This window comes from Poecilia reticulata, chromosome 15 (genome assembly GCF_904066995.2).
Source record: "Poecilia reticulata chromosome 15, P_reticulata-male-v2, whole genome shotgun sequence".
In the NCBI taxonomy this organism is placed as follows: domain Eukaryota; kingdom Metazoa; phylum Chordata; class Actinopteri; order Cyprinodontiformes; family Poeciliidae; genus Poecilia; species Poecilia reticulata.
In genome coordinates, this window is record NC_088844.1 from 31460177 (window position 1) to 31482007 (window position 21831).

Sequence of the window (21831 nt, forward strand, 5' to 3'; positions counted from 1 at the left end):
AACAGGTCTAAATCTCATGTTTGAAGATATAAGAAGCCTAGAAGCCAAAAAAGCTTTATCTCAGCGAAAGAAGTGAAAAATGGACTATCTCTGATTTCGTAGCTCTACATTAAATTTTCAGCCATATTAGATGATGGACAGCTCCAAAATGCTAAGAAGCAATAGATCTGGCAGTTTCAAACTGGAAACAGGTCTAAATCTCATGTTTGAAGATATAAGAAGCCTAGAAGCCAAAAAAGCTTTATCTCAGCGAAAGAAGTGAAAAATGGACTATCTCTGATTTCGTAGCTCTACATTAAATTTTCAGCCATATTAGATGATGGACAGCTCCAAAATGCTAAGAAGCAATAGATCTGGCAGTTTCAAACTGGAAACAGGTCTAAATCTCATGTTTGAAGATATAAGAAGCCTAGAAGCCAAAAAAGCTTTATCTCAGCGAAAGAAGTGAAAAATGGACTATCTCTGATTTCGTAGCTCTACATTAAATTTTCAGCCATATTAGATGATGGACAGCTCCAAAATGCTAAGAAGCAATAGATCTGGCAGTTTCAAACTGGAAACAGGTCTAAATCTCATGTTTGAAAATATAAGAAGCCTAGAAGCCAAAAAAGCATTATCTCAGCGAAAGAAGTGAAAAATGGACTATCTCTGATTCGTAGCTCTACATTAAATTTTCAGCCATATTAGATGATGGACAGCTCCAAAATGCTAAGAAGCAATAGATCTGGCAGTTTCAAACTGGAAACAGGTCTAAATCTCATGTTTGAAAATATAAGAAGCCTAGAAGCCAAAAAAGCTTTATCTCAGCGAAAGAAGTGAAAAATGGACTATCTCTGATTTCGTAGCTCTACATTAAATTTTCAGCCATATTAGATGATGGACAGCTCCAAAATGCTAAGAAGCAATAGATCTGGCAGTTTCAAACTGGAAACAGGTCTAAATCTCATGTTTGAAAATATAAGAAGCCTAGAAGCCAAAAAAGCATTATCTCAGCGAAAGAAGTGAAAAATGGACTATCTCTGATTCGTAGCTCTACATTAAATTTTCAGCCATATTAGATGATGGACAGCTCCAAAATGCTAAGAAGCAATAGATCTGGCAGTTTCAAACTGGAAACAGGTCTAAATCTCATGTTTGAAGATATAAGAAGCCTAGAAGCCAAAAAAGCTTTATCTCAGCGAAAGAAGTGAAAAATGGACTATCTCTGATTCGTAGCTCTACATTAAATTTTCAGCCATATTAGATGATGGACAGCTCCAAAATGCTAAGAAGCAATAGATCTGGCAGTTTCAAACTGGAAACAGGTCTAAATCTCATGTTTGAAAATATAAGAAGCCTAGAAGCCAAAAAAGCTTTATCTCAGCGAAAGAAGTGAAAAATGGACTATCTCTGATTTCGTAGCTCTACATTAAATTTTCAGCCATATTAGATGATGGACAGCTCCAAAATGCTAAGAAGCAATAGATCTGGCAGTTTCAAACTGGAAACAGGTCTAAATCTCATGTTTGAAAATATAAGAAGCCTAGAAGCCAAAAAAGCTTTATCTCAGCGAAAGAAGTGAAAAATGGACTATCTCTGATTTCGTAGCTCTACATTAAATTTTCAGCCATATTAGATGATGGACAGCTCCAAAATGCTAAGAAGCAATAGATCTGGCAGTTTCAAACTGGAAACAGGTCTAAATCTCATGTTTGAAAATATAAGAAGCCTAGAAGCCAAAAAAGCTTTATCTCAGCGAAAGAAGTGAAAAATGGACTATCTCTGATTTCGTAGCTCTACATTAAATTTTCAGCCATATTAGATGATGGACAGCTCCAAAATGCTAAGAAGCAATAGATCTGGCAGTTTCAAACTGGAAACAGGTCTAAATCTCATGTTTGAAAATATAAGAAGCCTAGAAGCCAAAAAAGCTTTATCTCAGCGAAAGAAGTGAAAAATGGACTATCTCTGATTTCGTAGCTCTACATTAAATTTTCAGCCATATTAGATGATGGACAGCTCCAAAATGCTAAGAAGCAATAGATCTGGCAGTTTCAAACTGGAAACAGGTCTAAATCTCATGTTTGAAAATATAAGAAGCCTAGAAGCCAAAAAAGCTTTATCTCAGCGAAAGAAGTGAAAAATGGACTATCTCTGATTTCGTAGCTCTACATTAAATTTTCAGCCATATTAGATGATGGACAGCTCCAAAATGCTAAGAAGCAATAGATCTGGCAGTTTCAAACTGGAAACAGGTCTAAATCTCATGTTTGAAAATATAAGAAGCCTAGAAGCCAAAAAAGCTTTATCTCAGCGAAAGAAGTGAAAAATGGACTATCTCTGATTTCGTAGCTCTACATTAAATTTTCAGCCATATTAGATGATGGACAGCTCCAAAATGCTAAGAAGCAATAGATCTGGCAGTTTCAAACTGGAAACAGGTCTAAATCTCATGTTTGAAAATATAAGAAGCCTAGAAGCCAAAAAAGCTTTATCTCAGCGAAAGAAGTGAAAAATGGACTATCTCTGATTTCGTAGCTCTACATTAAATTTTCAGCCATATTAGATGATGGACAGCTCCAAAATGCTAAGAAGCAATAGATCTGGCAGTTTCAAACTGGAAACAGGTCTAAATCTCATGTTTGAAAATATAAGAAGCCTAGAAGCCAAAAAAGCTTTATCTCAGCGAAAGAAGTGAAAAATGGACTATCTCTGATTTCGTAGCTCTACATTAAATTTTCAGCCATATTAGATGATGGACAGCTCCAAAATGCTAAGAAGCAATAGATCTGGCAGTTTCAAACTGGAAACAGGTCTAAATTTCATGTTTGAATATATAAGAAGCCTAGAAGCCAAAAAAGCTTTATCTCAGCGAAAGAAGTGAAAAATGGACTATCTCTGATTTCGTAGCTCTACATTAAATTTTCAGCCATATTAGATGATGGACAGCTCCAAAATGCTAAGAAGCAATAGATCTGGCAGTTTCAAACTGGAAACAGGTCTAAATCTCATGTTTGAAGATATAAGAAGCCTAGAAGCCAAAAAAGCTTTATCTCAGCGAAAGAAGTGAAAAATGGACTATCTCTGATTTCGTAGCTCTACATTAAATTTTCAGCCATATTAGATGATGGACAGCTCCAAAATGCTAAGAAGCAATAGATCTGGCAGTTTCAAACTGGAAACAGGTCTAAATCTCATGTTTGAAGATATAAGAAGCCTAGAAGCCAAAAAAGCTTTATCTCAGCGAAAGAAGTGAAAAATGGACTATCTCTGATTTCGTAGCTCTACATTAAATTTTCAGCCATATTAGATGATGGACAGCTCCAAAATGCTAAGAAGCAATAGATCTGGCAGTTTCAAACTGGAAACAGGTCTAAATCTCATGTTTGAAGATATAAGAAGCCTAGAAGCCAAAAAAGCTTTATCTCAGCGAAAGAAGTGAAAAATGGACTATCTCTGATTTCGTAGCTCTACATTAAATTTTCAGCCATATTAGATGATGGACAGCTCCAAAATGCTAAGAAGCAATAGATCTGGCAGTTTCAAACTGGAAACAGGTCTAAATCTCATGTTTGAAGATATAAGAAGCCTAGAAGCCAAAAAAGCTTTATCTCAGCGAAAGAAGTGAAAAATGGACTATCTCTGATTTCGTAGCTCTACATTAAATTTTCAGCCATATTAGATGATGGACAGCTCCAAAATGCTAAGAAGCAATAGATCTGGCAGTTTCAAACTGGAAACAGGTCTAAATCTCATGTTTGAAGATATAAGAAGCCTAGAAGCCAAAAAAGCTTTATCTCAGCGAAAGAAGTGAAAAATGGACTATCTCTGATTTCGTAGCTCTACATTAAATTTTCAGCCATATTAGATGATGGACAGCTCCAAAATGCTAAGAAGCAATAGATCTGGCAGTTTCAAACTGGAAACAGGTCTAAATCTCATGTTTGAAGATATAAGAAGCCTAGAAGCCAAAAAAGCTTTATCTCAGCGAAAGAAGTGAAAAATGGACTATCTCTGATTTCGTAGCTCTACATTAAATTTTCAGCCATATTAGATGATGGACAGCTCCAAAATGCTAAGAAGCAATAGATCTGGCAGTTTCAAACTGGAAACAGGTCTAAATCTCATGTTTGAAGATATAAGAAGCCTAGAAGCCAAAAAAGCTTTATCTCAGCGAAAGAAGTGAAAAATGGACTATCTCTGATTTCGTAGCTCTACATTAAATTTTCAGCCATATTAGATGATGGACAGCTCCAAAATGCTAAGAAGCAATAGATCTGGCAGTTTCAAACTGGAAACAGGTCTAAATTTCATGTTTGAAGATATAAGAAGCCTAGAAGCCAAAAAAGCTTTATCTCAGCGAAAGAAGTGAAAAATGGACTATCTCTGATTTCGTAGCTCTACATTAAATTTTCAGCCATATTAGATGATGGACAGCTCCAAAATGCTAAGAAGCAATAGATCTGGCAGTTTCAAACTGGAAACAGGTCTAAATCTCATGTTTGAAAATATAAGAAGCCTAGAAGCCAAAAAAGCTTTATCTCAGCGAAAGAAGTGAAAAATGGACTATCTCTGATTTCGTAGCTCTACATTAAATTTTCAGCCATATTAGATGATGGACAGCTCCAAAATGCTAAGAAGCAATAGATCTGGCAGTTTCAAACTGGAAACAGGTCTAAATCTCATGTTTGAAAATATAAGAAGCCTAGAAGCCAAAAAAGCTTTATCTCAGCGAAAGAAGTGAAAAATGGACTATCTCTGATTTCGTAGCTCTACATTAAATTTTCAGCCATATTAGATGATGGACAGCTCCAAAATGCTAAGAAGCAATAGATCTGGCAGTTTCAAACTGGAAACAGGTCTAAATCTCATGTTTGAAAATATAAGAAGCCTAGAAGCCAAAAAAGCTTTATCTCAGCGAAAGAAGTGAAAAATGGACTATCTCTGATTTCGTAGCTCTACATTAAATTTTCAGCCATATTAGATGATGGACAGCTCCAAAATGCTAAGAAGCAATAGATCTGGCAGTTTCAAACTGGAAACAGGTCTAAATCTCATGTTTGAAGATATAAGAAGCCTAGAAGCCAAAAAAGCTTTATCTCAGCGAAAGAAGTGAAAAATGGACTATCTCTGATTTCGTAGCTCTACATTAAATTTTCAGCCATATTAGATGATGGACAGCTCCAAAATGCTAAGAAGCAATAGATCTGGCAGTTTCAAACTGGAAACAGGTCTAAATCTCATGTTTGAAGATATAAGAAGCCTAGAAGCCAAAAAAGCTTTATCTCAGCGAAAGAAGTGAAAAATGGACTATCTCTGATTTCGTAGCTCTACATTAAATTTTCAGCCATATTAGATGATGGACAGCTCCAAAATGCTAAGAAGCAATAGATCTGGCAGTTTCAAACTGGAAACAGGTCTAAATCTCATGTTTGAAGATATAAGAAGCCTAGAAGCCAAAAAAGCTTTATCTCAGCGAAAGAAGTGAAAAATGGACTATCTCTGATTTCGTAGCTCTACATTAAATTTTCAGCCATATTAGATGATGGACAGCTCCAAAATGCTAAGAAGCAATAGATCTGGCAGTTTCAAACTGGAAACAGGTCTAAATCTCATGTTTGAAGATATAAGAAGCCTAGAAGCCAAAAAAGCTTTATCTCAGCGAAAGAAGTGAAAAATGGACTATCTCTGATTTCGTAGCTCTACATTAAATTTTCAGCCATATTAGATGATGGACAGCTCCAAAATGCTAAGAAGCAATAGATCTGGCAGTTTCAAACTGGAAACAGGTCTAAATCTCATGTTTGAAGATATAAGAAGCCTAGAAGCCAAAAAAGCTTTATCTCAGCGAAAGAAGTGAAAAATGGACTATCTCTGATTTCGTAGCTCTACATTAAATTTTCAGCCATATTAGATGATGGACAGCTCCAAAATGCTAAGAAGCAATAGATCTGGCAGTTTCAAACTGGAAACAGGTCTAAATTTCATGTTTGAAGATATAAGAAGCCTAGAAGCCAAAAAAGCTTTATCTCAGCGAAAGAAGTGAAAAATGGACTATCTGTGATTTGGTTGCTCTACATTAAATTTTCAGCCATATTAGATGATGGACAGCTCCAAAATGCTAAGAAGCAATAGATCTGGCAGTTTCAAACGGGAAACAGGTCTAAATATCATGTTTGAACATATAAGAAGCCAAGAAGCCAAAACTTTCTTGCCGCTCCGCACCGCCCACGCGGCAAAATACGCGCGTGCTCGTGATGAGCACTGAGAAAGCACGCGCGTAGGGAACTACGGACACCGTGAAAGCTCAAACAACATGTTTCGGCAAAGTTTTCACTTTCTTCATTTCTTCACGTTTTTGCGGGAAACAAATAGTAATAATACTACTAATAATAAAAAATAATAGTAATTTATAGTAATAATAGTAATGATAAATACATATATGTCACATATATTATAATTATTATATATATATATATAAACAGGGCAATGCATTTTAATGCTCAATATTACCCATCAGATACCGTTCCCCTTGTTTTACAGTGGGGGGAAGGGTATCTGATGGCCATATTTCGCCTATAGGATACCGTTCCCCCACTGTAAAACAAGGGGAACGGTATTTTATGCGTAATATCAAGCATTAAAATACATTGCCCTGTTTTTATTTCATAAATATATATATGTATATATAACTAAGCATATATATATACATTTATAATAATTATAATATCTATGTGACATTTATGTATTTATCATCACTATTAGTTATTATTATTATTACTAGTATTATTATTATTGTTGTTATTATTGTTATTATAATTAGTTTCCCGCTTAAACGTGAAGAAAGTGACAACTTTGCCGAAACATGTTGTTTGAGCTTTCACGGTGGCCGTAGTTCCCTATGCGCGTGCTTTCTCAGTGCTCACCACGAGCACGCGCGTATTTTGCCGCGTGGGCGGAACGGAGCGGCAAGAAGACTCCGGGGGAACCGTATCTGATGGGGAAACGCGGATTGACGTAACACCGGTCTTGTGAGAAATTCTGTTCCCTTGTGAAAATCTGTTCAGTAAAAGACTTTTCAGGTAAATTAATGTGTTTCCATTTTAGAGAGGGGGAACAGATTTTATCAGGCGCTTAATATATTTTGTTCCCCCATCCAAACTTTGTCAAAAAAAAGAGCAAATGTTTTCAAACTTGCAGGATTTCTTATTGATCATAAGGGGAATTAACACAGTAAAAGACTTTGCAGGTAAATGAATTTGTTTCCATTTTAGAGAGGGGGAACAGATTTTATCAGGCCCTTAAGATATTTTGTTCCCCCATCCTAACTTTTGTCCAAAAAAGAGCAAATGCTATGAAAATCACAGGATTTCTTATTGATTATAAGGGGAATTAACACAGTAAAAGACTTTGCACGTAAATCAATTTGTTTCCATTTTAGAGAGGGGGAACAGATTTTATCAGGCGCTTAAGATATTTTGTTCCCCCATCCTAACTTTGTCAAAAAAAGAGCAAATGCCAAGAAAATCACAGGAATTATTGTTGATGATAAGAGGAATGAACACACTAAAAACTTTTCAGGTAAATTAATTTGTTTCCATTTTAGAGAGGCCGGACACATTATTTCAGGCAGCTGAAATATCCATTCTCTCCTCTTCTCCAATAACTTTGAGAAACAAAAAGCACCTGTTTCCAAATTCTCAAAAAATATTATGCGTGATAGCATACTAGACATTTCCTTAATCCAGTAATGTCATATTTTACATTAGAACGGGATTTACCAAAAAGTTTACACTCTGATCTTTTCAGGAAGTCTTTATTTTTGTGCCCTGGTATCGGCCAGCTTCCCTCCTCCTCCTTTGTCAGAAATGAAAAATTATAAATGCACACAACGTGTTGGAAATCTGTGTTTGTTGACTGACTTTTATTTGTCAGGCTTACGAGACAAAAGCTGAAAAAAGATCGATTCACTTCGCGTTTAAAATAACACAAAACAGCGTAAAAAGACCTCCACACAAGACCTCGTTTATTTATGTATGTATTTTTATTTTGATAGCTGCCGTTTAAACTGAAAGTTACAACATTGACATGATTATATGAGTAGTTTTTACCGAGAAATCGATCAGAAGCGCCGTGAATATGGTCAGATCCGCCGGATCCACTTCTCTGGCTGCAATGCGCGCTCCCGACACAGGGGGAACAGATTTTCACAGGGGAACAGAATTTCTCACAAGACCTGATCCCAAATAAAAGTAGGGCGTTTTACAGCTTTCACGTTTTATATTCGAATAAATTAAATTGTTCATATCCTGCTTGAGCATTTCAGGATTTAGAGCCAAAATGCATTAACAGGAATAAAAAAGAAAATAGATTTAAAAGAAATAAAATTCGAACAAAATACGAGTATATTAAAAAAGGGCTATTCTGAAATATTTCGCGTACAGTTCGCCATTTGATTTTTGAGCATTTGTCAAATTGTGCTCCCAACGTTGCAAAAACAAAAAACAAACAAAAAAAACCGTAAAACCCAAACTTTCCGCTCCTTTACAATTTTTAGGACAATTACTAAGAAATAAAATGTTGATTTTGTAGAACTGTGTATTTCTATATGTGCATGATAATAACTACATTGTGTGTTGCTCTGACGCCCCTTTGGAGATGTTGATTGCAAGTCTGAAAAAATAGAACAAGGACAGTGCTTTAAATAACTGACGGTTTATTACGGTAACACTGGGAGTGACGCTGTGCCTTAGCGACACAATGAAGTAGCGGTGTAAATAACGCCTGCAGATGAAACAGCATTATTTAGTTTCTTGTAGAATTAGAAATTGCTGAATTTAAATGGTTGTGGTGTTTCGGTTCCGACTCGTTAAGCGGTGAACATCTTTGAAGTAACTCGCTAAATTGTTTAGTGGTTGCTTAGTGAGACTGAAACCTCTCAGCTAGCTAACCTCCTTCAGCCTTGCACTGTAGTAGTATATTACAGCTATCAGCAAGTCTGCGCCATGGAGTTTCCTTTTGACATTAATCAGTTATTCTCTGAGAGGATCTCCATTCTGGACCAGAATCTTATTGCAAGTCGCCAATCTAAAGAAAAGTAGGTTAAAACATGACTATGTGTTTACGCAAATAACTGCTCCGTTTATCTGTGCTGCTCACTTGGCTTCAGGAAATCTCTACTGAATCTCCTTCTTTTAAAGTCCGGACTGTAGTCAGCAGTTCTTGAAGGTCTCAGAAACTTGACCATTAAAATCTGTCTGTCTGTTTAATTATCCATCCATCTATCCATCCCCCCAGGTTTATTTATATAGGACATTTCAGTAGCAAGGCAGTTCTAACTGCTTTACATTAAAATACAAAATTGCAAAGTTATAAAGAAACCACCATACAGACAACAAACATTACATATTTTAATGAGTGCCATCACCAAAATCATACACATCAAATATGTTGGTCAGTGTTTTTTTGTGTGCTTCCAAAGCAACTCTAAAAAGGTGGGGGTTTTGTCTTGATTTAAAGGAACTCAGTGTTTCAGCTGTTTTGCAGTTTTATGAAAGTTTATTCTAGATTTGTGGTGCATAGAAGCTGAATCCTGTTTGTTTTGCTGTGTGGAACTTCACAGGCCAGATCTTCGGGTCAAAATTGCAACAGTTCTTGATGAACTTGGGAAAGCCTCAGCAAAGGTGAGTTCCTGTCTTTTTTGTGTGAGTGGGTTGTTTGGGGTTGATGTTTTTTGATCGGGTAAAAGGATCTTCTGATGAACAAAAAATCTTTCTAATTTCTTACAAAAATGGTTTTCCACATCACATATTGACAACAGATTCACTGCAAATATGCTGCTAGGTAGTTTGGTATCACTGCATGCACCATGCTTAAAGCAAAGTTTATGGACATCTTTTAATGTAATCATGTTTATTCTTTGGTGCTGCTACAGGCACAAGACCTCCCAGCTCCTATAACAAGTGCTTCCAAACTGCAGTTCCAGAAGCATCAGCTGTACCTGATGAAGGATGGAGAGAGCAGCCGGTAAACCCCACGTCCTTGCTTTCACTTCCTTTCCACTATTGTTTCATGGACTAACGTGTTCATACATGTTCGTGTAACAAGTAGAACATGTTCTATGTTAACATTTCAATTTAATGTGTTTTTTTCTCTCACTCATTTGTTTCTTCCAAATCTTGCAGTCTGAACAAAGTCTTAGGACATATTTCTATTTTTCTTATTAGAACTGGCAGAATTTATTTAAATTAGTTACACTGACTCCCTGGGAATAATCTACACAGTCTCAACAGTCTCAACGTATTTATAGAATAAAATCTAATCTCATCCACATTTTATTTTGTGTGAACTTGAAATCTGGCCTAAAGTGACTTTTGTTGTAAGATGATGTTTATTACATTAAAATATGTTGAAGTTTGGTTCTATGGACAGCTATGCTGATGCCAAACCCACATGTCTCAGGTTCCTCTGTACTCATAGCAGTTCTCTCTCATGTATTGTACACACAGAGGACGAGGTGTGGTTGTAGGATTTCTGAAGGTTGGCTACAAGAAATTATTTCTGCTTGTGAGTCTATAACTTTATTTTAATGCAGTTATTCATTTTTTAATTCCAAATCACAGTTCTTTAACTCTTATTTGTTTTAGGATCGAAATGGTGTGCACATCGAAGTAGAGCCACTCTGTGTTTTGGATTTCTACATTGCAGAGAACTTACAGCGACATGGCTATGGGCTAGAACTATTCAATTTTATGTTACAGGTAAAGCTTCTAGATGTTTCGCCATAAAAATCTGGTAATAAAATATGAATAAGAGTTGTAATGATGCATGTGAGCCAGCAGGAGGATCAACAGTTCTCATTCTGTATCCTAATTAGCCAATAGTTGTTCCAGACTTATTTAAATAGACATAGGTAGGTGATCAAATATTGGTCAAACAAAATCATTTTCAACAGGAATGAGAAAAAACAGTCCCAAAGATACGGTTACACAGAAAGGGACACTGACATAAAGGCAAACAGTTCCACTTTATGAAGTGCAAGAAAAGTTTATCATCTTGTTTAGTAAAATCATTTTGCTGCTTGGATAGAGTGTATGTTCTTTTTCCAGCTGAAGAAGAACATATGCACTAACTATGGCTGTCTCATGCATATATACTGTAACTAAATATTTAAACCTTTTTGTGTACTTCAACTGATTCACACTGTTGAATTGCATGTATTCTCATGAGTTGGACTGTTTGCTATTTGCCATTTATAATTTATGTGAAAGACTTAACTTCACACTGTAGTGGTGGTCACCAAACGGACCAGAGTTTGGATCACTGATTGAATGTTTTTCAACTGTGCACCATCAACTGTAGTTGATTTTGTTTTGCAGACTTTCTAAACTTTGCGGATCTTATGGTAATACAGATGAAGTCTGTGGAACTCATCCCTCTGCACCTAGAAGTTTACCTCTAGAAGTCATAAGAAAAATAATGTAGATTACCTGAGAGCACCACCTCTACTGTCTAGCACATGGGTGCAGAACTGTAATGTGTGGGTATTTTGTTGCGTGAGGGACTGGGCTCTTTACAAAATAAATGTGGAAATATTAAAGCAGCATCTCAAGAAAAAGGCTAGAAAATTAAAGCTTTGATTGCTAGTTAATGACCCCAAGCATACAACCAAGCAAAGTGGTATGGAAAGAGGCATAAGGATAACAAGGCAAAATGTCTTGGGGCGGTCATCACAAAGCCTTGATCTCTTTGCAGTAGGAAACTGAAAAGACATGAGCTAACAAGCAGGTTCCACCTGTTCTGTCAGGAAGAACGGATCAGAACTACATAAAACTGTGTGGAGAAGCTTATGGGAATCTAAAATGTTTGACCTAAATCATGTATTTTTAATGCAGTTCTATCAAGAATTAAGTAAATATGTGTAAACGTCTTACATATATTCTGAAAAAAAATTACATTCCTCTGATTATTATTGTAGAATAGTTTTCTGTTACAGACTAACTGTTATTGTCCATTTTTCATTGCTGTAGCATCAGAACGTGGAGCCAGTGTTGTTGGCATATGACAGACCTTCCACCAAATTGCTGGCATTCCTGGCTAGGCATTACAATCTGAGGCAGAGCGTTCCTCAGGTGAGACCTGTCATGTCTGTCCTGTCAATATCTCTTTTATGGTCTTACTTTTCTCTGACAGCCACAGAAGATAAAATATAGGTTACTTTCACAAGATTTTTAAAAACTTTATTCCATATTTAGTCTCTCGTCTTTCATTTTTAAAGTTTCTGTTTTATTAGGCAGACCAGCAAAAGCATTGGGAAGGCCTATTGTATCTGAAGGAATTATTATTATTATTCTTTTTCCGCCAAATTGTTCCTAGGTTATTGGAATAGTCATATCTCCCTGATACATCATCAAATCTCATACATCATTGCTCAACACATTGATGTGGCACATTAATGACATCACTGAAGTCCTGCCCATCCATCCATCCATCCATCCATCCATCCATCCATCCATCCATCCATCCATCCATCCATCCATCCATCCATCCATCCATCCATCCATCCATCCATCCATCCATCCATCCATCCATCCATCCATCCATCCATCCATCCATCCATCCATCCATCCATCCCTCTCTCCATATTTGTTAAAGTTGTCACCATGTCGTGACAGTTTGCTATGAGACAGATAATCTGTGAAAAAAAATCAATCTCCTCCACCTCCTCCCTGACCTACTGTTGCTAATGCAACGTTCTCACCAAAAACAACCAATCAGAACCAGGAGGAGGGTTATAGTGCTGTTAATCAGACTCATTCACTCGCTGCTAAATATGCTAATGGTGGAGAAACAACTTATTGTGACAGGAAAACTGTTTATCTGCCGTCATTGGTATGCTATGCTATGCTTTGACAGTTTGAATCTGCATAGCTCTCTGCTATGCTAGTTGCAGCATAGCACAGAGCAAGGGGGAGGGAGGATAAGCAGCCACATGAGATTGTGATTGACAGCGCTAAAACCTGCCTCCTGCCTCTGATTGGTTGTTTATAGATAGCACTGGGAAAAGGCAGAGGAAATAATTTTTTCACAATTTATCTCTCATGCCATACAACACAACACAATGACAACAAAATATGTGAAAAAATATTTTTTATAAAAGTTACATACTGCAGCTTTAATTTCACTTAGAAGAGGACGGGTCAGGAGGGACATGGTAACATATAATTGTAATTTAAATGCAAGCCAAGGTAAAACTGTGTGAACTGGCTGCAGTCCAGACAGTAGACTGTTTTTTTCATTTTGTAAAGATTGTTTGAATTTCTCTCAGCAACTAATATATTGTTTTTGCTGTGTAACTGTAAAAAGAGCAAAGACACAGAGTAATCCCTATAGATTCCCTGAAATGATGCAAACTAAGTTGTCATTGAACACAGTTTTGCTCACCTTTTTCACTGGGATGGGGGTAAGGGATTTATGTTGGTATCGGGAATTAGAGCTGCTGCTGACTGACTCACCTGTTGTCATTGTGGTAAAAGGTACTGGGACAAGTTAAATATATGAATATATTGGTATTTCTTTTCCTTAATTCATTAAATGCTATGGAGGCAAACAGTAGTCTGTAGCTAAGATAACTCTGCTGAATGGTTGATCATCACACAGTCTACTCACCTCTCGGAGAAAAATTGTGTTACAAATAGACACTCTTGTCTTTTCTTTCTCTTATATCTCTATTTTTTGAAAGCTTGACTTTATTATTTTTCTAGGCAGTATAGTAGCTGCCACAGTCATTCTTGTCTTCTGCTGACTACTTCTGAACATCGTCACCGTCAAGCGCTCCAAGCAGGAACGAACCATTTAACGCAAATACAGGGGTGAGGGGGATTCAGTGCAAATATGGATGTGTGCTTTTTGGTTTGGGAGGGGTAACATTTAATTTTTACTACTAAAAACAATTTTAAAAAACACAATAACAGTAATTGACAGGGTTTTCTATTTGTAAGTAAGTAAACTTTATTTATATAGCAGCCTTCACAGACATAAAAATCACAAAGTGCTTTACAACAAAGGAAACACATCAATAATAAAATAATCTAAAATCAATTGACAAAATTAATCAAAAGCCAGTCTGAAGAGATTGAGACCTTTATTTAAATGCGTCAGTTGACTCGGAGCAGCGCATTGATAGAGGTAGAGAGTTCCAGAGCCTCGGGCCACCATCTGAAATGCTCTATCACCACGGGTTTTAAAATTAGTTCTGGGAACCGACAGCAGCATCTGATTAGAAGACCTCAGAGTCATAGATGGACAGAGAGGCTTCAAAAGGTCCAATATGTATTTGGGAGCCTCACCATGAAGTGCTTTGAAAGTTAAAACCAAAATTTTAAAATGTTTCCTAAAATACACCGGGAGCCAGTGCAGAGAGGCCAGAACAGGAGTTATGTGAGCTGTTCTATGGGTTCTAGTTAAAAGCCTGACTGCAGCATTTGCACAGACTGAAGGGAAGCCATGGAGGATTTACTCAGACTCACTAAAAGGCCGTTAAAGTAGTCTAAACGAGAAGAAATAAAAGCATGGACAGTCATTTCTAATTCTTCTGTGATAAAATAGCCTGCAGCTTCAAAATATTCATTAAATGGTAAAAACAGTTGCAAACTAATAATTTGCAATGATTGTCCAATGACAAAGAACTATCAAAGAGAACACCCAGATTTCTGAGACTATTTTTATTCAAAGGGTTTAAAAACCCAAGATGCTTCCTGATTTCCGTGATTTTATCATCAGGAGCTATGTAATAATAATAATAATAATAATAATAATAATAATAATAATAATAATAATAATTTGTGGGGGGCCCCCTGTGGTCAAGGGCCCTTGGAATTGTCATCACTTGTCCTCCCTATACTGTGCCCCTGCTCAGAATAAACATTGTCATTGTTTGATGTGACTTTTTTTTATCACTGTGTGCAGGTCAATAACTTTGTTGCCTTTGAGGACTTCTTCCACAAAAGAGCAGGTAATTTTTAACCGTTTTATTTTTTTATGGCAGTTGTAACATTTCGCTAGTGAACAGAGCCATAAAGGTCACCTTCTAAATGCGACAAACCCATTTGCTTTCAATTTTTCTTCTGTCTGCATATCTTTGTTTCAATGTACCCTATTATTATTATTATTATTATTATTATTATTATTATTATTATTATTATTATTATTATTATTATTATTATTATTATTATTATTTAAATTTACCTTTGTTCACTAAGATTGGAATAAACTTTTTTTTCCTTTTTCCACTCCACTAATGTAAGACAGTCTTTATTTGATGACAACTCAAAATTTATTTTTGCTTTGATTTCAGTTCCAAATAAATTAACCTAAAAATGTACCTAATTTCTAGGTACAATTTTGTTTTTCCTTACAGATTAGAGAATATGCAGCTTTTTAGGAGGAGCTTATTCATTTTCTCATGTTCCTCAGCATCATCATGTTGTTCCCTTTCTTCCCTTATAATTGGCTACAATTTTTTTATTTGTACTTTGTATCAAGAACAGAAAAATAACTTGAATAGAATAAGTGTAATACACACTTTCCCAGAATTTCTTTTTTCATGTAACATCTGCGTTGTACATCTCAGAAGCTTCTTCTACTGCTGGTGTTTGACTTAAGTATGAAGATGTCAATAGCACTTAATGAAGTTGGACAGATGGAACAACTTCTTCAATAGTAGTAATAATAATAAACATGTTACTTACAATGCACTTCACATGTTAATGTCAAAGTGCTACAAAAAACAATCTTGTTTTTAACTGGCCACTTTATGCATTTCAATCTTTTTGCATTGCTGATAAGTATTAAAATTAATTTATGAAAAAAAGAAGACGTTAAATTCCATCCAGGGCTGAGTGTACATTTTGTTTTTTACAGTGTCCCAGTTGAGAAGAGTAAAAAAGTCTGATGGAGATATTAAGCCTTATTCTTTAATGGAAAGAGAAGGTAAAACATCATTTTAGTTATCTATAAGTTTTGGCTGAAAAACTCAGTTTATCTTTGCAGATCACTTGAATATTGCAGGCCCACTTCATTCCAGTTCCTCGCTGCTATTGAATCATTCATGAGTAAAGCTGTGGATTACAAATATAACATAAAATATTTCTGTTGCTTAATACTTTTTTTCACTGAAGGGTCCCTCTAAAAGAAAAAATATATATTTATATTTGAGAGCACTACTTTGTGCAGTTAAAACAAGTTTGTGTTGTTCAATGCTTTTTAATAAGATTGAAACATTGATGGGGTATTGTGACCTTATAACACCAGACAGAGTAAGTTATAAAATCAAATTGATATCAGCCACATTGGAAACAGCAGGTTAGGCTTTTTAAAACTTGGTGATGATCCAGTAAACTGCAGTCGGTGCTCCCCTATTATGCTCATGCTGATATGCGATGTGCTGCTGCATTTGGCCTGTGAAACCCTGTGAAAGCAGCCACAATGTTTGTTTGGTAACACTTTATTTGAAGGGGGGTGAATAAGACTGACATGACACTGTCATAAACATAACACAACACCTGTCATGAACATAAATAAGTCTTTATGAATATTTATGACTGCTGTCATCATGACACTTTTAATACAAAGTTGACATTATTCAAAATGTCTTTGTTATGACAACTTGACATTAATCTAGACAAAATGTCTTCGTTATGACAACTTGTCCTTAACCTAGACAAAATTGTCTTCGTTATGACAACTTGTCATTAACCAAGGATAAAATTGTCTTCGTTATGACAACTTGTCATTAATCTAGACAAAATTGTCTTCGTTATGACAACTTGTCATTAACCAAGAAATCATGATCTGACATAAATTTGTTATAAAAGTATTACAGATTAAACTTTAAAAATTTGCTGTATGTAGTAATATTATATAGCTCTGCCATGTTGTTTAGTCTTAATTTTCTTAATTTAACCAATCCTAAAGTTTTACAGCAAGATGTCTACCAAGAAATCATGATCTGACATAAATTTGTCATAATAGTAGTCATAATGATTTAATTACACTAGCAAAAGCTTTAACAAAACAATTATTCATATTTCCATTAATATTATCTCTTACCTCAAGAAAGGTGGAACAAGTAGCAACACTTATGAAAATGTCATTAAGTGCTGTTACAGTGTCATTAAGTAAAGTGAAACAAGTAACAATTATGAAGATGTCATTAATATTAACTTTTACCTCAAGTAAAGTGAAACAAGTAGAACAGTTATGAAGATGTCATTAAGTATTATTACAATGTCATTAATATTATCTCTTACCTCAAGTGAAACAAGTAGCAACAGTTATGAAGATGTCATTAAGTGTCATTACATTGTCATTAAGTAAAGCGAAACAAGTAACACTTATGAAAATGTCATTTAAGTGTCATTAATATTAACTTTTACCTAAAGTAAAGTGAAACAAGTAGAACAGTTATGAAGATGTCATTAAGTGTCATTACAGCATCATTAATATTATCTCTGACCTCAAGTGAAACAAGTAGCACAGTTATGAAGATATCATTAAGTGTCATTAATATTATCTCTTACCTCAAGTAAAGTGAAACATGTAGCAACAGTTATGAAGATGTCATTAAGTGGCATTACAGTGTCATTATTATCTCTTACCTCAAGTAAAGTGAAACAAGTAGCAATAGTTATGAAGATGTCAGTAAGTGTCATTACAGTGTCATTAATATTAACTCTTACCTCAAGTAAAGTGGAACAAGTAGCAACAGTTATGAAAATGCCATTAAGTGCTCTTACAGTGCCATTAATTAAAGTGAAACAAGTAACAATTATGAAGATGTCATTAATATTAACTTTTACCTCAAGTAAAGTGAAACAAGTAGCAACAGTTATGAAGATGTCATTAAGTATCATTACAGTGTCATTAATATTATCTCTTATCTCAAGTAAAGTGAAACAAGTAGCAACAGTTATGAAGATGTCATTAAGTGTCATTACAGTGGCATTAAGTAAAGTGAAACAAGTAACGCTTATGAAAGTGTCATTAATATTAACTTTTACCTCAAGTAAAGTGAAACAAGTAGAAGTTATGAAGATGTCATTAAGTGTCATTACATTGTCATTACTCTTACACCCTAAGGGGTATAAATAAATTTCCGCCTGACAAAAACACACAAAAGTAAATCACTTATAGCCTCACAGCTATTAGATTTAAGAAGAAACTTTTGGTACCTCTGTAAAGGTAAGATGTCATAGAATGATTTTCTGGTATCAGCACCATTGTAGCTTTGACCCTGCCTGAAATATTAGGGACAAAATACAAAATATTTTGCATTTTTTTGAACCTCGCCAAAATTTTCTTTGAAATAAACATTGAAAACACTACCAAAATAGTATTTGTAACACAAAAAAGTAGTACAGACTTTTAAATCTAAATGTTGTGTAAAAGTATACCAAATTTGGACTCAATCAGATGAATCATATTTATTTTAGAATGGTATTAGTGAGAAATTTCTTAGGCGGAGAGGCCATTTTGGCACATTTATCCAAAATGTCACCAAACTGTGCCAAATGTGTTTTTTACATCAATACTGGGGGTTTGTTAAAATTAAATAGCTTATTACCATCTAATGACACTTTCTACATATAATATAACCATTGGTCATGACATTTACCCCATTTATATGCAAAATGTACCATTGTGCACAGTGTAATATGTATAATAATGATGATGTGAAAGCTCTTTCTTTGACTCCAAATAGAAAACTTTTATTGAAACAAGATAAAACAGTCAAAAATACTTTTTGAATAATTTAAAAGAGCAAATAAACAATTTTGAAAATCCACCACCACCATCACCACCAAAAAAATGGACATCTTACCTCAAAGAAGGTGAAGAATCATGAGAGGTGGGGGGGTGGGGGGAGGTTCAGCGTCCCCTGAGCTTGATGGTTCGGCTTCCACTCGACTATAAATAAAAATAAAGTATTTGAAGAATTAGAGGTTTATTACAAAGTAATGAACCAAAGTAAACATGAAATCCTTACTAGTAAAATAAAACATATTTTAGTAAAACATAAATAAACAAATAACCACGTGGTTTTACTTCCTGCCGTTATTACAAGCATATAATCACTGAAATAAATAAATAAATAGAACCAAAACATCAAATATATTGTGTGAAATTGCGGCGGAAAACTTACACAACACCGAGATCAAGTCTGTCAGCTGTGTCCTGCTCTTCCTCGTCCGAATCCCACCAGCTATCAGAAGATTTAGCTCCACTCGTAGCAAATCGAAAAACCGTTGTTGTTCAAAAGCCTTCAAAAGCCTCTAAATCGTCAAGTTTCTGCTGCTATGATCGATTTATCATAAATAAATCAAAACTGAACTCACGGAACCGAGATAACTCCACGTGCTCAGACTCCCGTGTACCACACGTGCTTATGCACGGAGAGCCACGGAGAGCGCACAGAGATGAATGAATTACGCATAAATTACGCACACATTTAGATCGGGTTCCGAAAAATACCTCATGATTTTGCGTAGCCGACATCTTGTGCCATACTCTGAGAGTCTTTCCACTCTCACGTGAAGCCATAAAATGGCCGTGATGATCAGCTGATCGGGGGTTTTCCAGGCAGTTGCGTCATCGCCCGAGGACCTTTAAATCTCATCAGCTGTTTTTAAATAGCTCTAAAATCTTAACATTTTGGGCAAAACCTTTATGCGGAATAGTTTTTGAAAGATTAAAGCCTCTTTTAGCGGATAATAAAAAAAAAAAAATTTAAAGGCACACGGAGCCTTTGTTTACAGAGCGAGCTGAGGTCACGTGGCAGCTATACCCACCCGTGGGTACCTCGGGCTTAACAGGTTAAGTAAAGCGAAACAAGTAACACTTATGAAAATGTCATTTAAGTGTCATTAATATTAACTTTTACCTAAAGTAAAGTGAAACAAGTAGAACAGTTATGAAGATGTCATTAAGTGTCATTACAGCATCATTAATATTATCTCTGACCTCAAGTGAAACAAGTAGCACAGTTATGAAGATATCATTAAGTGTCATTAATATTATCTCTTACCTCAAGTAAAGTGAAACATGTAGCAACAGTTATGAAGATGTCATTAAGTGGCATTACAGTGTCATTATTATCTCTTACCTCAAGTAAAGTGAAACAAGTAGCAATAGTTATGAAGATGTCAGTAAGTGTCATTACAGTGTCATTAATATTAACTCTTACCTCAAGTAAAGTGGAACAAGTAGCAACAGTTATGAAAATGCCATTAAGTGCTCTTACAGTGCCATTAATTAAAGTGAAACAAGTAACAATTATGAAGATGTCATTAATATTAACTTTTACCTCAAGTAAAGTGAAACAAGTAGCAACAGTTATGAAGATGTCATTAAGTATCATTACAGTGTCATTAATATTATCTCTTATCTCAAGTAAAGTGAAACAAGTAGCAACAGTTATGAAGATGTCATTAAGTGTCATTACAGTGTCATTAAGTAAAGTGAAACAAGTAACGCTTATGAAAGTGTCATTAATATTAACTTTTACTTCAAGTAAAGTGAAACAAGTAGAAGTTATGAAGATGTCATTAAGTGTCATTACAGTTTCATTAATATTATCTCTTATCTCAAGTAAAGTGAAACAAGTAGCAACAGTTATGAAGATGTCATTAAGTGTCATTACAGTGGCATTAAGTAAAGTGAAACAAGTAACGCTTATGAAAGTGTCATTAATATTAACTTTTACCTCAAGTAAAGTGAAACAAGTAGCAACAGTTATGAAGATGTCATTGTCATTTCAGTGTCTTTATTATCTCTTACCTCAAGTGAAACAAGTAGCAATAGTTATGAAGATGTCATTAATTGTCATTACAGTGTCATTAATATTAACTCTTACCTCAAGTAAAGTGGAACAAGTAGCAACAGTTATGAAAATGTCATTAAGTGCTGTTACAGTGTCATTAAGTAAAGTGAAACAAGTAGCAATAGTTATGAAGATGTCATTAAGTGTCATTACAGTGTCTTTATTATCTCTTACCTCAAATGAAACAAGTAGCAATAGTTATGAAGATGTCATTAAATGTCATTAAAGTGTCATTAATATTAACTCTTACCTCAAGTAAAGTGGAACAAGTTGCAACAGTTATGAAAATGTCATTAAATGCTGTTACAGTGTCATTAAGTAAAGTGAAACAAGTAGCAATAGTTATGAAGATGTCATTAAGTGTCATTACAGTACCATTATTATTAACTCTTACTTCAAGTAAAGTGAAACTAGTAGCAACAATTATAAAGATGTAATTTAGTGTAATATGCTATCCTAACAGTCTATTGACTGTGTGTTCTCCAGTGTGTTTCACTTCACTTGAGGTAAGACTTAATATTATTATATTAAGTCTTACCTCAAGTGAAGTGAAACTTGAGGTAAGTTTCACTTACCTCAAGTTTATAATAATATATAATAATATAATAATATATAATAATATATTATTATAATAATATAATAATATATTATTATATTATTAATATAATAATATATTATTATATTAAGTCTTACCTCAAGTGAAGTGAAACACATTGGAGAACTTATAACTACCATCATAGCTGTAGAACAAACCCTTTGTACATTGGAATAAAACAAAAGATAACTTGTTCTATGAAAACACAGGGTTTAACATCTGGTCAGTATATTGTTACTCTGAAATACTGATTGAAAAACTAAAACAGAAGATAATAGGTTCTTTCAACAGTAACATTTTTTATTTTCATTATGTCAGCCATCTCCTTCGTAATAACCTTCCTGTAATGCTTTGAAAACAGGAGATCTACTTGTTTTCA

General features: G+C 34.9%; 1 protein-coding gene across 1 annotated transcript; it reads left to right on the forward strand.

Moving 5' to 3' along the window:
• Window positions 1–8688: 8688 nt before the first annotated feature.
• Window positions 8689–16038, forward strand: atat1 (alpha tubulin acetyltransferase 1). Its single transcript, XM_081616618.1, has 8 exons — window positions 8689–9076; window positions 9602–9662; window positions 9914–10005; window positions 10488–10545; window positions 10626–10739; window positions 12009–12110; window positions 14947–14992; window positions 15901–16038. The coding sequence occupies exons 1-8, from the start codon at window positions 8985–8987 to the stop codon at window positions 15984–15986; spliced, it is 651 nt and encodes a 216-aa protein (XP_081472744.1). The 5' UTR covers window positions 8689–8984; the 3' UTR covers window positions 15987–16038.
• Window positions 16039–21831: the final 5793 nt, after the last annotated feature.